Here is a 22,639-nt window from a genome sequence, read left to right on the forward strand (position 1 = left end):
AGATTAAAGTTAGTTAACTAACTAACAACTATTTTTAATAAAGGGTGTTCCGAGTGTTTGACGTTAACTCCAAGAAGGTGGTATCACGCAGCTCGAAGACTGTACTGCCTCTCCCAGTTCTGCACCCCCACCGCGGCCAGCTGGTGCGCCTATTCCACGATGACACGCTGCAGTCCTTCTTCCGCCGACTGGACTTCAGCCCCGACGGGGAACTGATCGCTGTGCCCACGGGTCTCATCGAGGGTGACCAGAACCGGGGGCTGAAGAATATGAATGCCACTTATATTTATTCACGGTACTCCATGCAAGTGTAAGTATTATGTATTTACACTTAATACTTAAGTTGATATGTGCATATTTTAAATCCTTAATTATCCAAACATATTCGTAAACATACTTTACTTAGGGCGAGTTGTTTCGGAAAAAATCACGTGTGAGAAAGTCATCACAACGTCAATCGACTCAATTTTCCATAATTGAGTTGTTTCATCGTCCGTCAAGAGAAAATTCAACGAAATATTCATGAAAATGTGATCACCCGAAATCGGCCGGTTAACGCGATCCGCCATTTTGTTAAAGAATGACGCATGCGCAAACGTCACAATTGCGATCTGACAGATTGTATGCACTACAATGTACCGATTAATGGTGATAACGACCCGACTATTTTTATTTATTTATTTATTTTGTAAGAAACAAACAGCTTTTATATAATATGCAGTGATAGATATAAATATACAAGTTAATTGAAGTCAAGCCACAGAAGTTTCTTATGTTAAAGTGCATTAGAAATGAAGTTTTAGTTTCTTAAAATTAATTTGGTGTTAAAGGAAGGGGAGAGGAAGAGGAAAATAGGAAGAGGATAGGAGATGCTGCCGATACATTCCATACTCTCATATTAATGATCGATCGTACGCATTACTTCATATCGATATTTTTTTAGGTTATTACCAAAAATGTCAATGCTGTAAAATTTTTTACTATAATGTGCACATATACGAGGAATTGGGGAATTTTTTCGAATGTTTGTTCTACACAAGGGTAGATAAAATAAATCAGATTGTCGGGTTGATCTAGACGGAATATGAAAATTTATTAAATTGGTAAGTTCTGGTGAGTCCAGACCATTATTTAGGATTTTAAATAATAGGATTTGATCAAAAATTAGACGTCGTGTTTGGAGGGAGTTAAAATTATGAAATTTTATTGATTCGGTATAATTTGAGAAGTGTAAGTTTAGTTTATAATTTATGTGTTTAAAAAATTTTTTTTGAATTCTTTCTTTTGAAATTTGGCAAATAACGCAAATAAAACCTAACGATTAAAATTTATGAGGTTAACGGTTTTATGGGAAGAAGTTTAGTTACCTTTTCTGCACATAATATTGTCGAAATTCGTTTTTATATCGTTGGTTTCAGTGATTGAAAATGACGAAAAAACTGGTAAAAATATTGAAAAACTACAAGTTTGTTTCTCTTGTCGACCAATATATCACAAATTATGACCAACATAGTAGCCAGGTGGCCTGGAGGTACCAATAGTAGCAGCATCAAAGGAAGGTTGGAATGGGGTGAGTTTGGAGATAAAGTGAGTGTGGGAGATGGTGGTTATGCAATAAAGCCATATTTACCAACACCCTTAAGGAATTCCGTTTCTCGAGAACAAAATTTATATAAAGAAAGTCAGATCAGGACCAGAAATGTTGTTGAAAGAACTTTTGGAGTTGTTAAAATACGGCTTCCATAAATTAAAATGCAGGTAGGTAAGGTACAAGGGATCATTGTAACAAGATCAACCACCTGTCTTCATAGACCCCTTGGAGGAGGTTAACGCTGAACTGGTGCAAGAACCAATCTTATCAGGGGAGATGACCACGTTCGTCAAACCCTCATTAACTCATATTTTGCCAGATTGATGGACTAATAGATAGTAAAATACTACCCAGCACAAAAAGCCCTATCTTACCTCTTTCTGTACCATTAAGCCTGTCGTCCCATGGGTCGGTAAGGAATCCACATAAGCCGAGTGCTGTAAAACCCTGCATTGCAAGAGAGGTTCCACAGTAGACCGCCTTATAAACTGTTTTCTTACTTTACTTCTCTGTGCAGACTCGGTTTATATTGATTCTTTACCAACCCATGGGGCAACACTTTCTGTAACATCTTCCGCCTGGAGACTCCAACACATGTGTACAATCTACCTCTTGGTACATGAGCGAAGATAATAAAAGTCTTTTGAATTTCAAAATAATAATGACTTTATTCAAAAATAGCTGTACCCCGCCACGTGTTGCTGTGACTCAGTCTGTTTTACCTGTAACAGGTGTCATCTAAATAATGTAGGTATATAAAAACACACGCATATTTGAATGCAACATTGTGTCTAAATTTCAAAGCAATCAATGAAGAACTTTCAGAGATTTTCAACAAACGACCATTTACATTTATATATATATAGAGATGGATAGTTAACATATACAAAATAATTAATGTAACAATAAATCTTCTATTTATTTTATACTTTAATGTTTATAAACATAATAAATTACTTTTTTTATAATAATAGAGAATACATACTATTAGAAATGTTTTGGACAACTATCTCACATATACATATATGTAATATGCAGTGTATCTCTTTAGCCCTATAATTGGCTAAATCAACAAGAACATTTTCACTATCAACAGTGTCCATATGACTTGCTACTTGGTCAATGAATTCAAGTTTTTTTTATTGAATAAATAGTTAATATGTACATATCAACAAACAAGTCCTGCTAAGCCAATTGAATTGGCTTGTCAACAGGTGCTTAAAGTTTAGTTTCATATTAGGCCAGTGCAATTAGCGATTCGCGATCGAAGTAATTCCGGTAGTCCTATTTTTTTTATATGTTATATAAACTGATCTCCTGATGTAAAATCTGAGTTTCCGACCTTGGCGCACCTGTGCTCGCGCCGCCATTTTGAAAAAACTGGCCGAAATCGGGTCAAAATCTAGTTTTTCCCAAATATCTCATTTTCAATGCAAATTTTGGCTAAAGTATTTTAACAAGTATAATAGAACATAAAATAACCTACAAATTTTGTAAAAACAAATTTCTTCTATCTCTAATAGGTACCGAGGTAGAAAGTCGTAAAGGTGCGTATATTTTTGAAAAAACAAGTTTTTTGCGCGACTAGGTTTGGTTTTTTATAAATACCTCGTTTCCAGTACAATTTTGTGAAAAATTTATTGATAATAATTTTGTAGAAAATAAAATTTCGTTAAAGAAATAGGTATATAATTTATATTTTTTATCTCTATTACGTATCCAAACTCTAATCCACCAAAACCAGGCCAAAAATTGAAACAGAGGTTAAGTGTTTTAAACTTGGCATTCCTTGATTTTATTTTTCTTTAACAATTATTGTTCTAAGAACATATACGTTGACAACAATCGTCATGCCTGTGTCAGACCTAGCTATAAATATAGTAGGTAGACTATTTCAGCATATCGGTCGCCATACATTCCCAATGGGAAGATTACTAAAATTGGCCAAGCCACTACATTTGTACTCGCAGCTTGGTATGACATGCCTATCAACGTAATCACAACATACATTTAAGATTATTAATACAATTAAGATGATAAGGTACCTACATAAAAAAGATAAAAAAATGGTATTTTCGTAAAATTAACATTTATTGACATTCTTTTCTTTATTAGTTAAGTTGTCAGCATAACAAAAAATAAAATTAATGGTAGATCAGTTTAGACAGAAGTACGAGCCCTTGACTATAGTTTCTTACTTCTGGCCCTGAATAGCTTCTTCATTTGTCTCATCAACCAAATTTGTGGCGACTGGGTCATCATATTTCTCGTCATCGTCATCAACGAAGGCTTCTACAGCATTCTTGCAGGAGTTGCCATTGCAATGAATGCAGAGTAGGGAACATTTCAAACCCGACTTTCTGCAGGTGCACTTTCCAGCGCAACCTTTTTTGCATTGACATGATATGAAGTTCAGCAAGGCCTGAGGTGCAGCTTCCTTCAACATTGTTACTGGAGTAAGTAATCCAACAGCATCCCTTTTCCACCCCCATTCAGTCGGATCTTTATCGTGACCAAGCCAAGTCTGCACTTGCAAGTATGTTCTTGAAGCGTGTTGCTGGACTGCATCTTTGGTGGGTGGTAGCCTGGATAAATTGAATTCGTTCTTTTTTACTCCTTTGACAAAAATTATGTACCTTAAATTTTCCAAATTTTATTTCTCGTTGCCGCCATACAATAGTGCAAATAGTTGTTCGGCAGCTAAAGTGATTGTTTCTGTCTTTGCTTTTGGGTCTTGAAATACACGAACAAGTTCATTCACTGAGTGGTTCTTGAGAAGAATATTACAAAATTTGTGTTTGCCTTGACCGAACGGAGCTCCAGTTGTATCGCAACCACTTATGGCATGAAGGAATAAAATGTTTTCAACTATTTCAATGTGTTTAAAACATTTGCTCGAGTACAACGCGTTAGGTGATTTACCTTTTCCAACTTTTTGTTAATATACGTTGGGAGGTGAAAGAGCTGTGAGGAGTACCAGCAGATCAATATGCTGACCAACGATTATGACTACATCATGTTGAGATGACAACGAATTTGCTGTGTTCACTATGAGAACGTCAGCATCCTCTTCAGCTTGTACTGTCGTTATGTGGGATCGTGCAAATGAGGTTCTGAGTAGGGATCTCATTTCCCAGAAACTTTTCCTGTGGCACTTGTGGGTGCATGCTTTCAAAAAACAAAATTTCAGCAGAAGTTGTAACTCTGGCACGCCGTGCTCTTTCCACCCCTTTAGTGCTTTTCTTTTCCATAGAATCTGGGTATCCATCGAATACCACTACTGCATTGGATCCATAATGATTTTGTACATACCTGACATATTGCTGGAAAATTACTGAAAAAGGTTGAGCACGACTCCATACAACTTTGTGCAGTAAATATCCTCCATAAATTACGTGTATTTTACTGCTTCCCAGTTCTGTATTATTTGATAGAGGGTTGAATGATGGATAAAATATAGACTTCGTTCCTTTGCGCATGCCTTCCTCTGAGAAAAGAGACAATGGTACAGGAGAGAGTTCATATTGAATAGCATTAATGGATCTATTGCCATAGTCACACCCTGATTTTTGACACTGCTGGTCACCGCCGCAAGAGAAACTATCGCATCATTACGTTTTAAGTTTAGGTTTCCAAAGTTCTGGTTGATAACTTTAGACATAGCTAATTTCCCCATCTTTTCAGCCATGTGACAAGTGACTTTGCTATCCCCGATTGTGCCACTGCTAATAGACATAATCACGTTTGTTTTAGGAAATGGTTCATGGCAAGCAAATCAATCAATGAGAGTTTGGAACGTCGCGATCATCCCTCTTAATTCTTGTAGGCCTTATCTCTACATGTTGCTCTGACGTTCCTGATTCAATCCCACAGAATGACTCGATACCCTCACAAATGTTATGCAGATAAACGATTCGAGCAGTCCAACGAAGGATGGAACAGTCTGTGATGGGAACCGGAGGGGAGGAGTAGAAGGGTGGGGGGGGTAGCCCCCCCATACCGAAGTGCCCTCTAGTAAATTTATAGATGTATGTATTTAAAAATGCAAACAAAAATCTAATAACGTGATAATAAACCGTGATAGATTTTCTGTGCGTACCTACCTAGGTTTGTTTATTCTTTATATCGGTAAAAAAAAACTATACAAACATAAAAACTGCACATCTTTTTTGAAATTTTATGTTCTACATAATTGGTAACAATAAAATTTTCATGAAATTCCACTGGAAACGAGGAATTTATAAAAAACCAAACCTAGTCGCGCAAAAAACTTGTTTTTTCAAAAATATACGCACCTTTAAGACTTTCTACCTCGGTACCTATTAGAGATAGAAGAAATTTGTTTTCACAAAAGTTGTAGGTTATTTTATGTTCTATTGTACTTGTTAAGTTACTTTAGCCGAAATTTGCATTGGAAATGAGATATTTGGGAAAAACTAGATTTTTGCCCAATTTTGGTCAGTTTTTTCAAAATGGCGGCGCGAGCACAGGTGTGCCAAGGTCGGAAATTCAGATTTTACACCAGGGGATCAGTTTATATAACATATAAAAAAATTGGGACTACCGGAATTACTTCGATCGCGACCCCCTTTTTGGCGCTAATTGCACTGGCCTATATACATTTTTATAAGTTATAATTTACAAATTATCGAAGGAAGCAGACACTTTGTGGCTTGACATTATTACACAAATGAAAGAATATCTTTGTTTTAAACCACTTTATTACATTTATATACGTCGACTGGTAATTTTGCAGTTATATTATGCTCTGGGCATAATTATTACAGTATTGCCTTTATCTGCCCTTGTTATCACTAGGTTATCATTCTTTAACTTATTTCGAACAGCTCTTGCGTGAAGGGTTTCCGAATTAAAAGAAGGGAGATTTGTGGATATCAATTCCTTTAGCCTTTCTGCACTTTTGTATAGGAATGTACTTGGAGCCTTGTGTAGCGCGGTTTCGACATCTACTGCAACATTTTCAATGCCGTCATTATAGTCACGTTTGGTATAGTGAAGGTTGTATTTCAATCCCTTTGCCAAGAGATACATCTGTGGGTGAAACTGTGTGGACGAAAGATTTTTTACGCAGTCGTAAATTTTTTTTAATTTACATCTTATATCTACAGAATCAACAATTTTTTTCATACAATTTTTCATACATATTAAAGTAAATATTTTTTTCCGATAGCTAATTTTTCACCATATATTTAACCTTATTCATAGATTTACATTGCTTTATAGTGTCAGGTAATAAATTAAATATCTTCGGTATGTTGTATGCAAATGTTCTCTGTCCGTATTTATTATTAAATTTCGGAACTATTAACCCGTCATTGCGCGTGAATCTAGTACTGTATTTATGTTCTAATTTTTCTTTATGCTGCGGGGTAAATATTTACTGAATTATGATTTTTTGCCATAGAATAGCCTTAACAGGTAAAATTTTGGCACTCTGAAACAGCAACGGTGTATTATAGTGCTTCAAGTTGCTGTGCGTGGCTTAGCAGATGTCCTTGGGAACCTGGATCTAGTAGGGCAGCAGCCAGGTGTATTGCAGCAATAGCAAATTCTTTGCGCTGCACCGCCTTTTCCAGTATTTGCTTCTCTTCGGCATGTGACAGTAGAGACGCTGGAAGAGTTTTACTTAGACTGCTCTCAATATCCTCAAAAGCATACAATGCTTTGTGTGTTAGTGGATCGTCTCCCTCTAGCTGTGTAATCCAGGAAACAATCGGTCGCAGAACATCTTCTAATGATGTCACTCTTGTCCAGTAAACATCATCGTCCAACAGGCTGTTCTTCATATCACGAGGTAAAGATGAGGCAGCTTCGTTTATTGCAAATGTTTGCAGGCTTACTTTACATGCTAACACTCAATAAAGCATCCAAGAGAAGTGTAGAAACATTTTATTAAAAATAAAATAAATTCCCCGTTTTCGGGAATAAGGAAGTTGAGTCCATTTTTTTTATTTTTTTTTATCAATGTTCGCATTCAAACTTAAATACTGGTATTTTTTTTTTTTTTTTAAAGTTTGTTTTCATAATTAAATTAATTCTCAAAGTTTAAATTTTATTAAGCCCGCCAAAACGAGCGGAATCCGAGCGGTAAGAGGCGGGGTGTGGTGTGACGTCATTAGAACTGTGAAAACCACGTCGCATAAGCATTTTGTATCGAAAAATTTGTAATTCTTCAACAAGGAATTCCAGTAATTTTTTTACCAATGTTAACCGTCTATTAGAATTGATGTTATTAAAAAAAAAAGAAAATTGATTAAGATTTCATAGTTAAATTAATATTTTAAGTTAGAATATTTGCTTTTCTCGCCCAGTACGGTACTTGTACGGTATTGCCGTCGCAACTTGTTGACGTTCCCCGCGCGAATTCAGGACCACCGCGCAGAAAAGTAAAGACCAATAGTAAAATAACGGTTTACAGCCCAGTTCACTGTTTGACTTTTCTGGGCGGCCGGCGGCCTGAAGTGTATCACATGCTATGTGACATGTATAATAATAAAAACTTCTAAGTTATGCAATAAACAACATATTATTATAAAGCACTCTACGAATATGTATCTTTAGAAATCCATTTCATATAATAATAACAACAAATACGTACATATATTTGACAAACCCAAATAAATCTTTGGCCTATACACCTCTCTCATCTAAACCGACCATCTCTCATGTAATAGAAAGAGATGCACCATAGGTGATCTGTTGTACGTACAATCACGACACATGTGACGTCAGAATTCTTTCGACCAATCGTGGAGCGTATATAGTCAATTGCTATTCAATGCTTTTTCAAGAACGTTTAACTAATTGTAAGAATAATAATATAGAAATATATTTATATATTTAGAATCGATATTTTTTGATCTACATGAACATATTTTTTATAAGTCTAAATATTTTTTACTCAACTTCCTTATTTATTTCAGGTCGGGGAATATTCCCGGGTCTACATCACTATTCTCGGTCCAAGATTAGAACAACCCGTGGACGCGCATGTCTCCGCCCCTTCTCCCCACTCCTAAAAGGACGAGCGTTAACACATTCAGACCCACTATTTTAATAAATTAATTATTTAATTTATTTTCCTACCGATAAATAAAATTAAAAATTAAAACATTTTAATACATTCAAATAATGATGATGATAGTATTACAATACATATTGTACTTTATTAGGCATCAGATTTATCAAATCGGCTAAGAAATCAATCCAAAGTTGAAAATATCATCATCATCATATATTAAAAAAAAAAATAATTTTCCTCAGATGATTCATTTGAAATTTCAAAAGCTAACGAATTATCATTATTGTCCTCGAGTTCATCAACAATGTGATCGATTTTCCAAAATTTTTTTTCGATACCAACAATATGTCTATACTCCGTCCAACTTAAGAACGACCTGTTGGAGTACCAAATTAGGTTCGTTCTGCGCATACCACCCCCCCGCTCCTTTCCTTCGCCATGGCTCGGCTTACTCCGGCAATCTTCGCTGACAATTCAGTATGCCCTTGGCTTTCGTCGTTGTGCCTGCGCTTAGAGAAATTAACCCATTCAGACCCTGCTATAAAATGGATGTTCAGCCGATATGTCCGAATTCATTATCACCAATTACGAAAAACAAAAAAGGACAGGTAAACATTATTTATGTGTTATTTGTATGACTATTCGATTTACAACAATGCATTTTTATAATTCAAGGATATAGATAGGTAATATATGTATAAAATTTGTGAATGTTGGTGTTGATCGGTTTTTTTTTATGTTTATAGGTGGTGCACAAACCTCAACGAACAATGATAATAAATATGTTTAAAAATATTTTATCTGGAGACCCTGATATCTCACAAACATGTGCCATTCACTTAATTTCTGAGCAAACGGGTATTGGGCTACACACCATCAAATATACGTTATTGCGGTATACAAGAACCGGTGAAGTCAAATCGCCAAATAAAAAGAGAGAGCGACTGAACTTTTTTGATAAAATCGATGATTTCGATAAAAATGCCATAAGATCAAAGATTCACACTTTTTACTTGGAAAAGCAATATCCCACAATAAATAAAGTTTTGCAGAATGTCAATAACGATGATTCCTTGCCAAATTTTAAGCGCAGCACTTTCCACAAGGTAATCAAAGAATTGGGTTTTCAATATTGTAATTGAAAACGTGACAGTTTGTTGACGGAGCGTGAAGACTTAATTCTTTGGCGTAGAGATTACTTAAGAGCAATCGAGAGACACCGTAGGGAAGGTCGTACGATATACTACCTCGATGAAACCTGGATTAATGCAGGTGATGTATCAAAAAAAATTTGGGTTGATAAAACTGTTAAATCGAGACGAGATGCTTTCGCACGCGGCCTTTCCGTAGGACCCCCTAATCCAACCGGTAAGGGAAAACGGTTAATAGTTTTACACATTGGAAGTGCTGCAGGTTTTGTTCCGAATGGTCTTTTAATTTTTGAATCAAAAAAAAATTCGGCGGATTATCACGACGAAATGAATGGGGAAACATTTTTTGAGTGGTTTAAAAACATTTTGCCATCACTGGATGAAAACTGCTGCATAGTTATGGATAATGCCCCATATCATTCTGTCAAATTGGACAAGCTTCCAACGAGACAGTGGAAAAAAGGTGACATCATTCAATGGCTTGAAGAAAAGGGAGAACTAAATATCGATACAAGTATGATTAAAGCGGAGTTGTTGCGGGTTGTCAGTTCATACAGGGGATTATATGATAAGTATGTGGTAGATGTTACTGCAAGCGAAGTCAACAAAACTGTGCTCCGATTACCTCCTTATCATTGTGAGTTAAACCCGATCGAATTGGTGTGGTCAATGGTTAAACAGCATGTCAAAGTTAACAATACCTCCTTCAAAATAAGTGACGTAAGACGACTCATGCAAGAAGGTATCGAAAAAGTTACACCAGAACATTGGAGTAACTTTGTTCGACATATTGTTGGTATCGAAAAAAAAATTTGGAATATCGATCACATTGTTGATGAACTCGAGGACAATAATGATAATTCGTTAGCTTTTGAAATTTCAAATGAATCATCTGAGGAAAATTAATTTTTTTTTAATGGCAATGATGATATTTTCAACTTTGGATTGATTTTATAAATTTTATAATTTATAATTTTATAATTTCCGATTTGATAAATCTGATGCCTAATAAAGTACAATATGTATTGTAATACTATCATCATCATTATTTGAATATATTAAAATGTTTTAATTTTTAATTTTATTTCTTCTTCTTCTTTATGTGCCGTATCAGGTCCCCCCGACGTTGGCGATCACTCTTGAAAATGTCTCTTTGTCTTGCGCTGCCCGGAATAGCTCCTCCACACTTCTAATGCCGGTCCACTCTCGTATGTTTCGCAGCCAAGACATTTGTCTCCTACCAGGCCCTCTGCGACCCTCTATCTTGCCTTTCAAAATTAACTGGAGCAAGTGATACTTCTCCCCTCGAAGTACATGACCCAGATATGAAATTTTCCTGATTTTTATTAATCTAAGCAGTTCTCTCTCTGCTCTAGCCCGCCTGAGAATTTCTGTGTTGGTGATCATGTCGGTCCATGGTACTTTGAGTATTCTCCGGTGAAGCCACATTTCAAAAGCCTCTAACCTGTTCATGGTATTTACTTTCAAGGTCCATGTTTCACATCCATACAACAAGACCGACCACACATAACATTTTAGCATTCTCTGCCTTAGTTTTAAGCTGATATTATCATTGCAGAAGAGGGATTTCATTTTAATGAACGCAGTTCTTGCTGCTTCAATTCTGCACCTAACCTCTACATCTGGGTCAAGAGTCTCCGTGAGAATACTGCCGAGGTATCTAAATCTTTCGACCTTTTCGACATTGCAACCATTTAACTGTATCACTGATTCAGAGTGATCTAGTCGTCCAAAAGTCATCCATTTTGTTTTATTGACGTTGATTGTTAGGCCCAGTTGCTCACCAGCATTATTAACAAGATTTAATAGGTCTTGGAGGTCGATACAGTCAGCTAGTAATACAGTATCATCTGCGTATCTTATGTTATTAATGACAACTCCGTTGATCTTAAGACCCTTCTCAGTATTACTTAGGGCTCTTTTAAAGACATAGTTGGAATAGAGATTAAACAATAGTGGCGACAGGATACAGCCTTGTCGTACTCCACGCTGAATGGCAATTGCATTAGATCTCTCATTCCCATGTCTTATTTCTGCTGTTTGGAACCAATACAGGTTTTTTATGAAATTCTGGTCTTTGGTGTCAACGTTACAATCCGCAAGCATTTTCATTAGGTCAGGATGTTTTACCCTGTCAAATGCCTTTTCGTAGTCAATAAAACAGGCAAAAACTTCCTTTCTTTGGTCACGACACTTTTGCAATAGTACATCGATAGACAATAATGCCTCACGCGTCCCAAACGCATTTCTGAAGCCAAACTGGGTGTCATCCAAGTCCTGCTCGCACTTATTGCGTATCCTGGCATGTATTATTTTGAGGAATAATTTAAGGACATGACTCATCAGGCTTATTAATCGATAGTCACTGCACTTCTTAGGGTATTGTTTTTTAGGCAATGTCACGAAGGTGGATTTTAGCCAATCTTGGGGTATATTCCCTGTGTCGTATATAGAATTAAATAACCTCAACAGGTAGTCAACATTTTCATCATTAAAGAGCTTCAACACCTCAACTGGAATATCGTCTGGTCCGCACGCTTTTCTATTGTCTGAAGTCTTTATCGCATGAAGAATTTCTGATTTTAAAATCGATGGTCCATGCAATTGATCATTGGGAATATTAATGTCAGGTCTAATATCTTTGAATGTATCATGAATATACTTTTCCCATGTTTGTAAAATATCTTTTTCATCCAATATTAATTTATTGGAATCGTCAACTAAACATGATGGAGTAATTCTTCTAGAAGTGCCTGTAATTTCCTTTAATTTTTTGTGAAGTTTGAATGCATTGTGACTACGACTGTACGATTCTAGTTCTTCACACTGTGACTTCATCCATTCTTCTTTGGCTTTTTTAATTTCACGTCTAATCGTTCTTTGTAAGTTTTTATATTGTGTCTCATTATGTTTGTGTTTACGTCTCTCATCCATTAAGTTCAAAATGTGGTCAGTCATCCAATTCTTTTTTCTAATTTGCTTATCAACTTTCAAATTTGCATCACAGGTTTCACGTATAACTGACTTAAGGTTATCCCATTGTGTTTGTATTTCTATCGATGGATCACAAGGGAGTAGCCTAATATTATCGTTCAAAGTCTGAGATACCCTATTTCTGACCACTTCTTCATGGAGTTTCGAGATTTCCATTTTAATTTTGGTTTTGGGCTTTTTTATTTGTTTTAAGCGTAAAACAATATCGGCAGTTAACAAAACATGGTCAGAACCAATGTCCGCACCAGGGTACGTGGTGACTCTCTTTACGGAGTTCCTGAATCTATGGTCTACTAACACATAGTCAATTTGGTTCCTGACAATATCATAGATTGTTCCATCCTGGGGTGATCTCCACGTATAAAGCCTTCTTTTCGGGAGTTTAAACCAGGTATTTAATACAACCATATTTTTATCCTGGCAGAATTCATATAGTCTATCACCTCTTTGATTGCTTATGCCTAAGCCATATTCACCAACTATATGAGAGCGGCGACCTTCACCAATTTTGGCATTTAAGTCTCCAATGACAAAATTGACTTCTCCTCCTTTCAAACTTTGCAATGTACTGGCTAGTGAGTCATAAAAAGATTCCACATCACCATCATATCTCACTTCCGCTGTTGGTGCATACACTTGAATAATATTCATGTTGATGGGTTGACAGTGTAATTGTAATAATATTATTCTGTCCGAGATGGGTACAAAATTCTTAACAAATTTTACATACTTCTCCATGACAAATACAGCAACTCCGTTTCGACGGTTTCTGTCCTGTGGGTCACTTCCTGAGTAGTATAGATTTCCCTTCTCATGTTGGTGTATGCCGCTGCCAGTCCATCTCAGTTCACTAATTCCAAGAATATCTACTTGTAATCTTTCCATTTCCTGTATTGCATTATCCAATTTACCGCTGTATAAACTTCTTACATTCCATGTTCCTAGTCTTATTTTTGAATTCACTATTTTGAGCCGGGAGATTCTTCGCACCCCTGGCCCATTTAAGGGCCGCCCGGGACTCGGGGCCATTGGTTGGTTTCTCTCCATAGTGATATGCTGGGAAAAGATACTGGAGTGGTTTCCCATTGCCTTCTCCAGGGATTTTTCTGTAGGGGTTGCCTTCCCTTAGCTGAGCTGATCCGGTTTTATGGCGCCGGAAACTCGCCATTCGCCCTCTCCTTATCAGCTACGACCATGATGTTAGGGTCAGTGGTCATATTGCCCGGGACTCGCGGGATCATAAAGACCACTCTAGGACGCTAAGGAGTAGGACTTACTGGAAATGTTGCTGATGTTATTGCAAGATGGCGTATCACGGTATTTTATAGGCCCACATCCCCCAGCAGGAAAATGTTCCACCGTGGCCTTTCCAGTCATTGAGCCCTCTCTCTGAAAATGCTCAAATCAAAAAACTTTATGTTTTTTTGGGTTCCCCATGTGGTGTAGATTCTCCAGTTTCCCGCTTGTACTACGAGTTTCCGGACACCGTGTATAGTAAATCACATCAAGGTCGCTGTAGCAATTGTGATTATTTATTTTTTATTAATGCCCTGAAAAAAGTAAAATTATACCAGAATACTCTCTCGGAAGAAAGAATAATTTACAGCAAAAATACATACTTATACAATGGGAAAGAAACATTTAAGAACATAATATAATGGACTAGTTAATAGGGAAATCTCGTGCATTTTGTAAATAATTTATTTCAATAAAGATAATTATTTTATTATGTGCCTCTTTTTTTTCTTTTTTTTTAAATGCATTTTCAATTTTTTGTAGTTGTTTTAAAAATTGCGTGCTATTTCGGCTCTGAAAACGGTCATGCGCCATTTTGACCGCTACGTCACAAGTGCTACGTCACACCTTTGTCGCCGCCGACGCCATCGGTAGGCAGGATCTACTCGGGCCGGTCAACAGTGACGTCATCGTTCGCCCTTGAACGCTTGATCACTCACCGGGCGTTTTTAACTGCATTGAAATATTTCATTCGCGCCTGTTTTTAAAGCCATTATAACTTTAATAAATGATTTTTGAAAATTATAAAAACTATGTATTCTTGTGTCTGAAGTGTTTCTACATGTGAATAATTAATAATAAGTGATTTTTTGGTGTGAAGAGAATTCCCTATTGTGTGCGAATGCATTCATTCATCTTGTTCTAACGATAATTGACAAACATTAGAAAGACCTCAAAAGATTATACAGCCCATAAAGTAAAGGTTACACAGCATTAAATATGCATAATATAAAAACCTGGACACCTCAGTTTAGTTTTAGCATGACTCCGATATTACTCGTTCTTGTCTCAATAATCCAATTTTTTTTTAAATCCGGTAATCGGTATGTAAAATAGGGGGCGCTCCTGTCAAAAGGGTTGGATTTGGATGCTTCAACAACATGAGAATACATTAACTAATCATATTATTATCTTAAATAAAGCAACGATAGTGAAATACAAATATTTTGTACTAAAATCTACTAATAGTTTGTTTGAAAACTTGTATTAAGTCAGTCAACAAATTCGTTTACATTTAAAGGAGATGAAATCGCTTTTAGGATTGAGGTTTCTGGGGCGCTGCTGTCATAGGGGTAGGAGTTGGAAGATAAAAAAAATGTGAAAATGCATTAAAGTTCTTACATGTAGCTAGTAAACTGCAGTCAACACCATAATAAACCTCAGCTGTGGCGCTATCCAAACTCCCACCTTCTTCCACCACCAGCTCCTGCAGCACCAAAGTGCTGATGTCATCGTCAAACACGCTGGGGAGTCTGTCAATCGAAGTAGCCACTATGCTCTTTGTGTCCTGCTTTATCGGTGCTGCAAGAGGTCCACCGCCAGTCCTCTCCTGAATTTCTCTGCTACCGTCCTTGAAGCATTATTAAAAGTCAATTAATAAACATATATACCTGCATGAATTAAACAAAGCATCAGGGCAACCAATTACTAAATATAACAGTTCATTTAACAGCATTATGGCGTTAAGATTAATACCAATTAAGAAATATATTCCAACCTGCCTTGCCCGACGCTTCATATTTTCAAACCGAGCTCGGAGCTGTTTGACAGAATCCATCGCCATTGAAATCGGATGCAAGAGTAAGCCATGTCGCCTCTCGTTGTTTGAAGACGACTGCGTTGGTCTTTTTGTTGGTGAGAACATGGCTATACTTCCTCACCAACATTGCATCGTTTCCTGAAAACACATTTCATATTTATAAGTAACAAGATCGTACAAGGAATCGCTGATATAAAATTAAATATGCACGTCAAATATAATATTTATTAGGTTCAAAATATATATAGATATTTTATTGCACATGAAAGCACTATAATATTCCTCGGTAAAGCATTATTAAAGTGTGTCAGAATGCAAAATAATATATTATAGTATTCCTCGGTAAAGCATTATTAAAGTGTGGGAGAGTGAAAAATAATATATAAAAATAAACAAAAAGATTTGCCACCATGGCATATGGCCATGGCAAAACATTCTAGAAGGAATATAGCTTTTAGAAAGTTCATTCTCACAAAGTTCAAGTAATTTTACTAACGATAAGTATATACACGTATCGCAAATGTTTTCATAATGATGGTTTATCTTGTTTAGAAGACGAAATTCCACAAAATATTATCAAGCTTTACATTTATACGAAAATAAAATGCTTACTTACGTGCTTATACGGTTACAAACGTGTATTATTTATTAATAAGGATCATATTTATTATGGCAATAAGGTATAATTTACAATACTTACAATAAGTTGGGATCCATTATAAGTTGTCAACAATTGAGAAGCCTAAATGAACAATAAACAATTACAAAAAACAAGCAAAGCAACGACGCCATGCGATGGCGCCAAAAAGTTTGTTTTGACAGACTTATAAAAATACGAGGTGTTGCCAGCGTAAAAATAATTCCTGTCTCGCAAAAAAATTATTCTCTGCAATAATTGCCCGATTCGGCGGGGAACACTGGAACGGATTATTCAAATATAACGGAAGCTTTTTCGGAGTTGACACAACCCATTTGTATTTGAATAAAATCGACGTGAAGATTTTCTTACATTCGAATAGAACTCGGGAATCTGAATAATTGTTCAGTTTTTCCGAAACAACTCGCCCTTAGGTTGGGATGTTCCAAACTCCATCACATTTGATGACAAATCGTAAATCAGCACCATTTTGAATATTTAACAGCTATTTCTCTGTCCCATTTTAGCTTTCTATCAAATTGTGATCAGCTAACAAGCATAACAACACTACCGTATAATATTAGCTAAACTATGTTTGTCCCACAGTCCGATATGCATCCTGCCATGCGGTGAGTCTCCTGCGCTAGCCGTGCGTTGGAGCCCCGTGCGCTACGCCCAGCGGGCCAACGGCCCCGCCACTCTGATCAACCTGCCCAACCCCGCGCGCATGATCCTGGCCGTGGGCACCAACGACTCCATCTCCATATACGACACCCAGCAGAGTACACCCCTGGCCATTGTGCTGAACCCACAGTATGCAAGGTACAAATGCATTGATTGTCTTTATGTCCGGTAACTGAATAATATATGACACCCAGCAGAGTACACCCCTGACCATTGTGCTGAACCCGCAGTATGCAAGGTACAAATGCATTGATTGTCTTTATGTCCGGTAACTGAATAATATATGACACCCAGCAGAGTACACCCCTGACCATTGTGCTGAACCCGCAGTATGCAAGGTACAAATGCATTGATTGTCTTTATGTCCGGTAACTGAATAATATATGACACCCAGCAGAGTACACCCCTGGCCATTGTGCTGAACCCGCAATATGCAAGCTACAAATGCATTGATTGTCTTTATGTCCGGTAACTGAATAATATATGACACCCAGCAGAGTACACCCCTGGCCATTGTGCTGAACCCGCAGTATGCAAGGTACAAATGCATTGATTGTCTTTATGTCCGGTAACTGAATAATATATGACACCCAGCAGAGTACACCCCTGACCATTGTGCTGAACCCGCAGTATGCAAGCTACAAATGCATTGATTGTCTTTATGTCCGGTAACTGAATAATATATGACACCCAGCAGAGTACACCCCTGGCCATTGTGCTGAACCCGCAGTATGCAAGCTACAAATGCATTGATTGTCTTTATGTCCGGTAACTGAATAATATATGACACCCAGCAGAGTACACCCCTGGCCATTGTGCTGAACCCGCAGTATGCAAGGTACAAATGCATTGATTGTCTTTATGTCCGGTAACTGAATAATATATGACACCCAGCAGAGTACACCCCTGGCCATTGTGCTGAACCCGCAGTATGCAAGCTACAAATGCATTGATTGTCTTTATGTCCGGTAACTGAATAATATATGACACCCAGCAGAGTACACCCCTGGCCATTGTGCTGAACCCGCAGTATGCAAGGTACAAATGCATTGATTGTCTTTATGTCCGGTAACTGAATAATATATGACACCCAGCAGAGTACACCCCTGGCCATTGTGCTGAACCCGCAGTATGCAAGCTACAAATGCATTGATTGTCTTTATGTCCGGTAACTGAATAATATATGACACCCAGCAGAGTACACCCCTGACCATTGTGCTGAACCCGCAGTATGCAAGGTACAAATGCATTGATTGTCTTTATGTCCGGTAACTGAATAATATATGACACCCAGCAGAGTACACCCCTGGCCATTGTGCTGAACCCGCAGTATGCAAGCTACAAATGCATTGATTGTCTTTATGTCCGGTAACTGAATAATATATGACACCCAGCAGAGTACACCCCTGGCCATTGTGCTGAACCCGCAGTATGCAAGGTACAAATGCATTGATTGTCTTTATGTCCGGTAACTGAATAATATATGACACCCAGCAGAGTACACCCCTGGCCATTGTGCTGAACCCGCAGTATGCAAGCTACAAATGCATTGATTGTCTTTATGTCCGGTAACTGAATAATATATGACACCCAGCAGAGTACACCCCTGGCCATTGTGCTGAACCCGCAGTATGCAAGGTACAAATGCATTGATTGTCTTTATGTCCGGTAACTGAATAATATATGACACCCAGCAGAGTACACCCCTGGCCATTGTGCTGAACCCGCAGTATGCAAGCTACAAATGCATTGATTGTCTTTATGTCCGGTAACTGAATAATATATGACACCCAGCAGAGTACACCCCTGGCCATTGTGCTGAACCCGCAGTATGCAAGGTACAAATGCATTGATTGACTTTATGTCCGGTAACAGAATAATATATGACACCCAGCAGAGTACACCCCTGGCCATTGTGCTGAACCCGCAGTATGCAAGCTACAAATGCATTGATTGTCTTTATGTCCGGTAACTGAATAATATATTTGAATAATTTTTGTTGTTCTTTGACAAATGAAATTGAATATTATTGCATTATTTTACAAAACAGTGTCGAAAATATTGAAAACATTCTGAATTTAGCAAAAGAATAATGAATTATTGTCATGAGCATCAAAAACTACAATACCCGTAAAACAAAAGTGCGATGATCTTTCCTAAAGGGAAGGCTTTTTTGTGAAGGAAGGCACTATATAAAATTGTTATGATGATTTGTAGGTTTTAATGGAAAATAAATATCGAAAATAGTTTAGATATCTGAAAAATCTCTAAGATTCTGTTCATATTGGGAGTCGAAAAATCAATCTTGTCACATCAATCAACCAGATTTCTTTTTGGCAAAATTAAATCCCATTACTGTTTAATCATTGTCTCAAAATGTATTTATTTTCTGCAGATTAACGGATCTGACATGGTCTAGCGATGGAAATATTCTTATAGTGTCGAGTTCTGACGGTTATTGCTCCATCATCACCTTCACTGCCGACGAGCTGGGAGAGGTGCTGTGTGACAAGGAATCAAAGGAAGAAGAAAAGTCGATAAAAAGTGACGAGAGTGTTGCCATGGATGTCGACACACCAGAAAAATTAGACACCAAAAAAAATGAGACAGATAAGACAAAAGAATCTCAAAGTTCTCCAGGTAAAGTTGAAGAAAAGGCTATTAGAACCCCAAAACATAAAAGCTCCAAAATCAAACAAGTTTCAGCGAAGAAGAAGGAAGCAAATGAACTTAGAGCGGAATGGGAAACTATTGACATAGAAAAACAAGACATAACAGAAAAGCTTAAAGAAACGGAAACACCTAAAGAAACTTTTACCACTCCTGGTAAAAACAAAGACACCACTATGAAAACACCTAAACTGAAAAGTCCCAAAATTAAATCATCTTCAGCAAAGAAAAAAGGAAAGAATGAATCGACAGAGACTAAACCAGACAGCATGATAGCCATGGATGAAGCGGCTATGGAAGCTTGGTCACAGGACGGCTTCATGTCGAAGGTCAAAAGTCCTCCAGTTATCAAACCCCAGAGTCAAATGGTCATCGATGACCCCACACAAGATATGAACCTGGTTTACGATGAAACGGAAGATACTGATAAAGGCAGTAGAAATAATTCTGTTGCATCCGAAAAGGAGATCCCGGAAATAGTGATAAGTGAGGAAGACACTATGCCCCTAGAACCAAGACGATCCCCTAGGAAGAGTTCTGTGCTGTCTCCCAAGCCGCAGCCCAAAACACCAAGACGGGTAAATTTCATCACACTCTCCAGTCCCAAAAGTAAAAAGAAGCTGCTGTGATCAAATTGTTACATTTTAAATATGTATAATTCTTATAATAATCCAGCCACTGTAACTTCTCTGTAACACATGTCATTTATAACAGCCCTTTTAGGGGTTGTCAACTCCAAAGGGTTATTTATAGCCCTTTCATCTTTTTCATAAACAATGCATGTATAAAGAAAGAGAGTTTAAACAATGGATCTATCGTGGAGTTGCAAAACCCACTCTGGTATTTTTCACAAATCTGAAGATGATAATGAAAAACTGTTTGGAACACCTTGAATATACCTTTTGTGCTAATTATCAAAATAATTATACATTCTTTTTTTGATATTTAATATTACTTTTCAATTTGTTATGTACTTTTTTGTGAATGTATGAAAACCAGCAGAAATTTCCAAAGCAGGTTTTGCATCTCCACAACTCATATCGTACATTTATATTATAAATATATTTTTCATGAAATTAAATCCTTGTTAGTAATCTTTGTTGTAATTGAACAAGAAGTTTTATTACTTTTCTACTAAAATTTATTGTAATTTATAAACAAAAATTATTTACTTCAGTTTTTGTATAATAATGCAGGTGCATTTAATAAAAAAACAGTTAAATGTTTCGTTTTATAACTGCTCGGAGCCTGTGACTATGGCATCCATGGCATATGGAATGTTCGGGGAATGAGGCTTTAGGAAGGGGGAAGGGAAGAGAAATATCACTAAATAGCTGAACTCATTTCAAGCAACTTATCAACTCCGAATAGTGGAGTCTTACCAGTACAATGGGAGTATCTTCCATATACAATATTTATGCCTATTATTTATTTGAATTATGGACGACACTTAATTTCAGAAAAAAACCAAAAATAAATTCTCTCAGGACCTAAGTCATCTTTGGGGATGCTGTGTTACGGTTTTTTTTAAAGTGAAACTTCTTTACGCGCGTTATGCATTTTCGAGGACCGGAGTAAAACCGACTCATGACCGTCACGAAAAACCGTGATCATTTCACTATAGGAGCCTAGCTAATATTATATACCTAGTTTAGGTCACTCTCCAAACTCAGCTTCGCGGTCTAGAGGCAGAGCGCCCGACTCTCGTCATGAAGAACCGAGGTTCGATCCCCTCTTTAACTAATTTTTTTTTTCTTTTTGTGATTTTTTTAATACGAGGAAAAGTGATAAAATGCTCTCGTGCTGCGACTTTTAGATATTTTGGTCGAAATATAGCTTACAAATCGAGCCGGTAGAGTCGCTCGGTATTTTGATTAATATTTTTATTTTGAATCATTAAAATTACTAATCAAGGCCGATAACGCAACTAATTACCCTCGCAGACGTGCGTGACAAGTTTTTTTAGTAAGTGAGTTTTTCAAAATTTAGAAATGTTTTTCAAATTCAGACTCCATACAGGTATGAGACTGTTAAAACACGATAGATCTTTTCCAAAACGGACAAATATACGGAAATATTTTGAAAAACGACAGATATGACTTCACACTGCCGATATATCTTCGATTCGACCCTATATAAAGCGTTAACGAGACGTTATGTGATAGGAGTACACGTTGTATACGCGGTTCTCGTCGCGCGAGATACCTCTCCTCGCGGTCTAGAGGCAGAGCGTTCGACACTCGTTATGCAGGACCCGGGTTCGAATCCCATATTTTTATAACTTTTAATTTATTTTTTTTATCACATGCTACTTATAAATATGTCAATATTAGGAATCTAGTTAAACGTTCATTTGTTAACAACACGCCTATAAATAAATTTATGCTTTTTAAAACTATAATGTACAGCATTCTGAATAATAATAATATGAAATGAAAAGGGAGAGAGAAGAATACTAAAAGTTTCACTTCCGTTGTGCGTAGGCTTGCCACACACTGTATTTTTTTTTAAAAGAAAGTAAGTTCTGTGAAGGAAAAAGGGTATGATAAATGGGTAGGAATCGGGGGGTCAGTGTGTTAAGGAGTGACAGACTTATGAATCCATCCCTCGCACTGTGGTGCAAGTCGATGTCTTGAGAGTCCAGTAGGAGAGGTCAAAGGGTTTCCCTGAAGGGTAAACGTAACATACGTTACAATCTACGCGTTCATAGATGGCGTTAATTTAATTATAGTCCACTTTTTGCAAGTTATGCTTTAAAATATTAAGACAAATTCGACTGCTCCAAGTAAGACTG

The 22,639-nt window shown here is 37.0% G+C and overlaps 3 protein-coding genes across 3 annotated transcripts in view; 1 reads left to right on the forward strand and 2 right to left on the reverse strand.

Moving 5' to 3' along the window:
* The window catches only part of Caf1-105 (chromatin assembly factor 1, p105 subunit), a 39,436-nt gene extending 18,517 nt beyond the window's left edge, over positions 1-20,919 (forward strand). Inside the window, exons 4-6 of the mRNA XM_089632296.1 lie at positions 44-310; positions 17,098-17,313; positions 19,571-20,919. Of these exons, the coding sequence (XP_089488422.1) occupies positions 44-310; positions 17,098-17,313; positions 19,571-20,474 (1,387 nt within the window). The 3' untranslated portion in view covers positions 20,475-20,919. The remainder of the gene's footprint in view (positions 1-43; positions 311-17,097; positions 17,314-19,570) is intronic.
* On the reverse strand, positions 3,214-5,605 carry LOC149422815 (uncharacterized). The gene is made up of 2 exons (XM_089632298.1): positions 4,904-5,605; positions 3,214-4,176 (listed from the first exon to the last, which is right to left on the reverse strand). Exons 1-2 carry the CDS (start codon positions 5,068-5,070, stop codon positions 3,786-3,788), a joined length of 558 nt encoding a protein of 185 aa, XP_089488424.1. The 5' UTR covers positions 5,071-5,605; the 3' UTR covers positions 3,214-3,785.
* Positions 8,978-16,130, reverse strand: LOC149422816 (uncharacterized). Its single transcript, XM_089632299.1, has 3 exons — positions 15,813-16,130; positions 15,437-15,665; positions 8,978-14,349 (listed from the first exon to the last, which is right to left on the reverse strand). The coding sequence occupies exons 1-3, from the start codon at positions 15,957-15,959 to the stop codon at positions 14,342-14,344; spliced, it is 384 nt and encodes a 127-aa protein (XP_089488425.1). The 5' UTR covers positions 15,960-16,130; the 3' UTR covers positions 8,978-14,341.
* Positions 20,920-22,639: the final 1,720 nt, after the last annotated feature.

This window comes from Hesperophylax consimilis, chromosome 6 (assembly GCF_061612785.1).
Source record: "Hesperophylax consimilis isolate HC1 chromosome 6, BYU_Hcon_1.0, whole genome shotgun sequence".
NCBI classification, from domain to species: Eukaryota; Metazoa; Arthropoda; class Insecta; order Trichoptera; family Limnephilidae; genus Hesperophylax; species Hesperophylax consimilis.

Bases quoted from the DNA above. Each gene is read 5' to 3' on its own strand.
- LOC149422815 (XM_089632298.1), bottom strand. From the start codon at position 5,070: ATGCGCAAAGGAACGAAGTCTATATTTTATCCATCATTCAACCCTCTA. The intron at 4,177-4,903 runs GTATGTACAAAA...CAATTTATCCAG, and splicing joins ATTTTCCAGCAATATGTCAG to GCTACCACCCACCAAAGATG.
- LOC149422816 (XM_089632299.1), bottom strand. From the start codon at position 15,959: ATGTTCTCACCAACAAAAAGACCAACGCAGTCGTCTTCAAACAACGAG. The intron at 15,666-15,812 runs GTTGGAATATAT...TAATGCTTCAAG, and splicing joins TGAAGCGTCGGGCAAGGCAG to GACGGTAGCAGAGAAATTCA.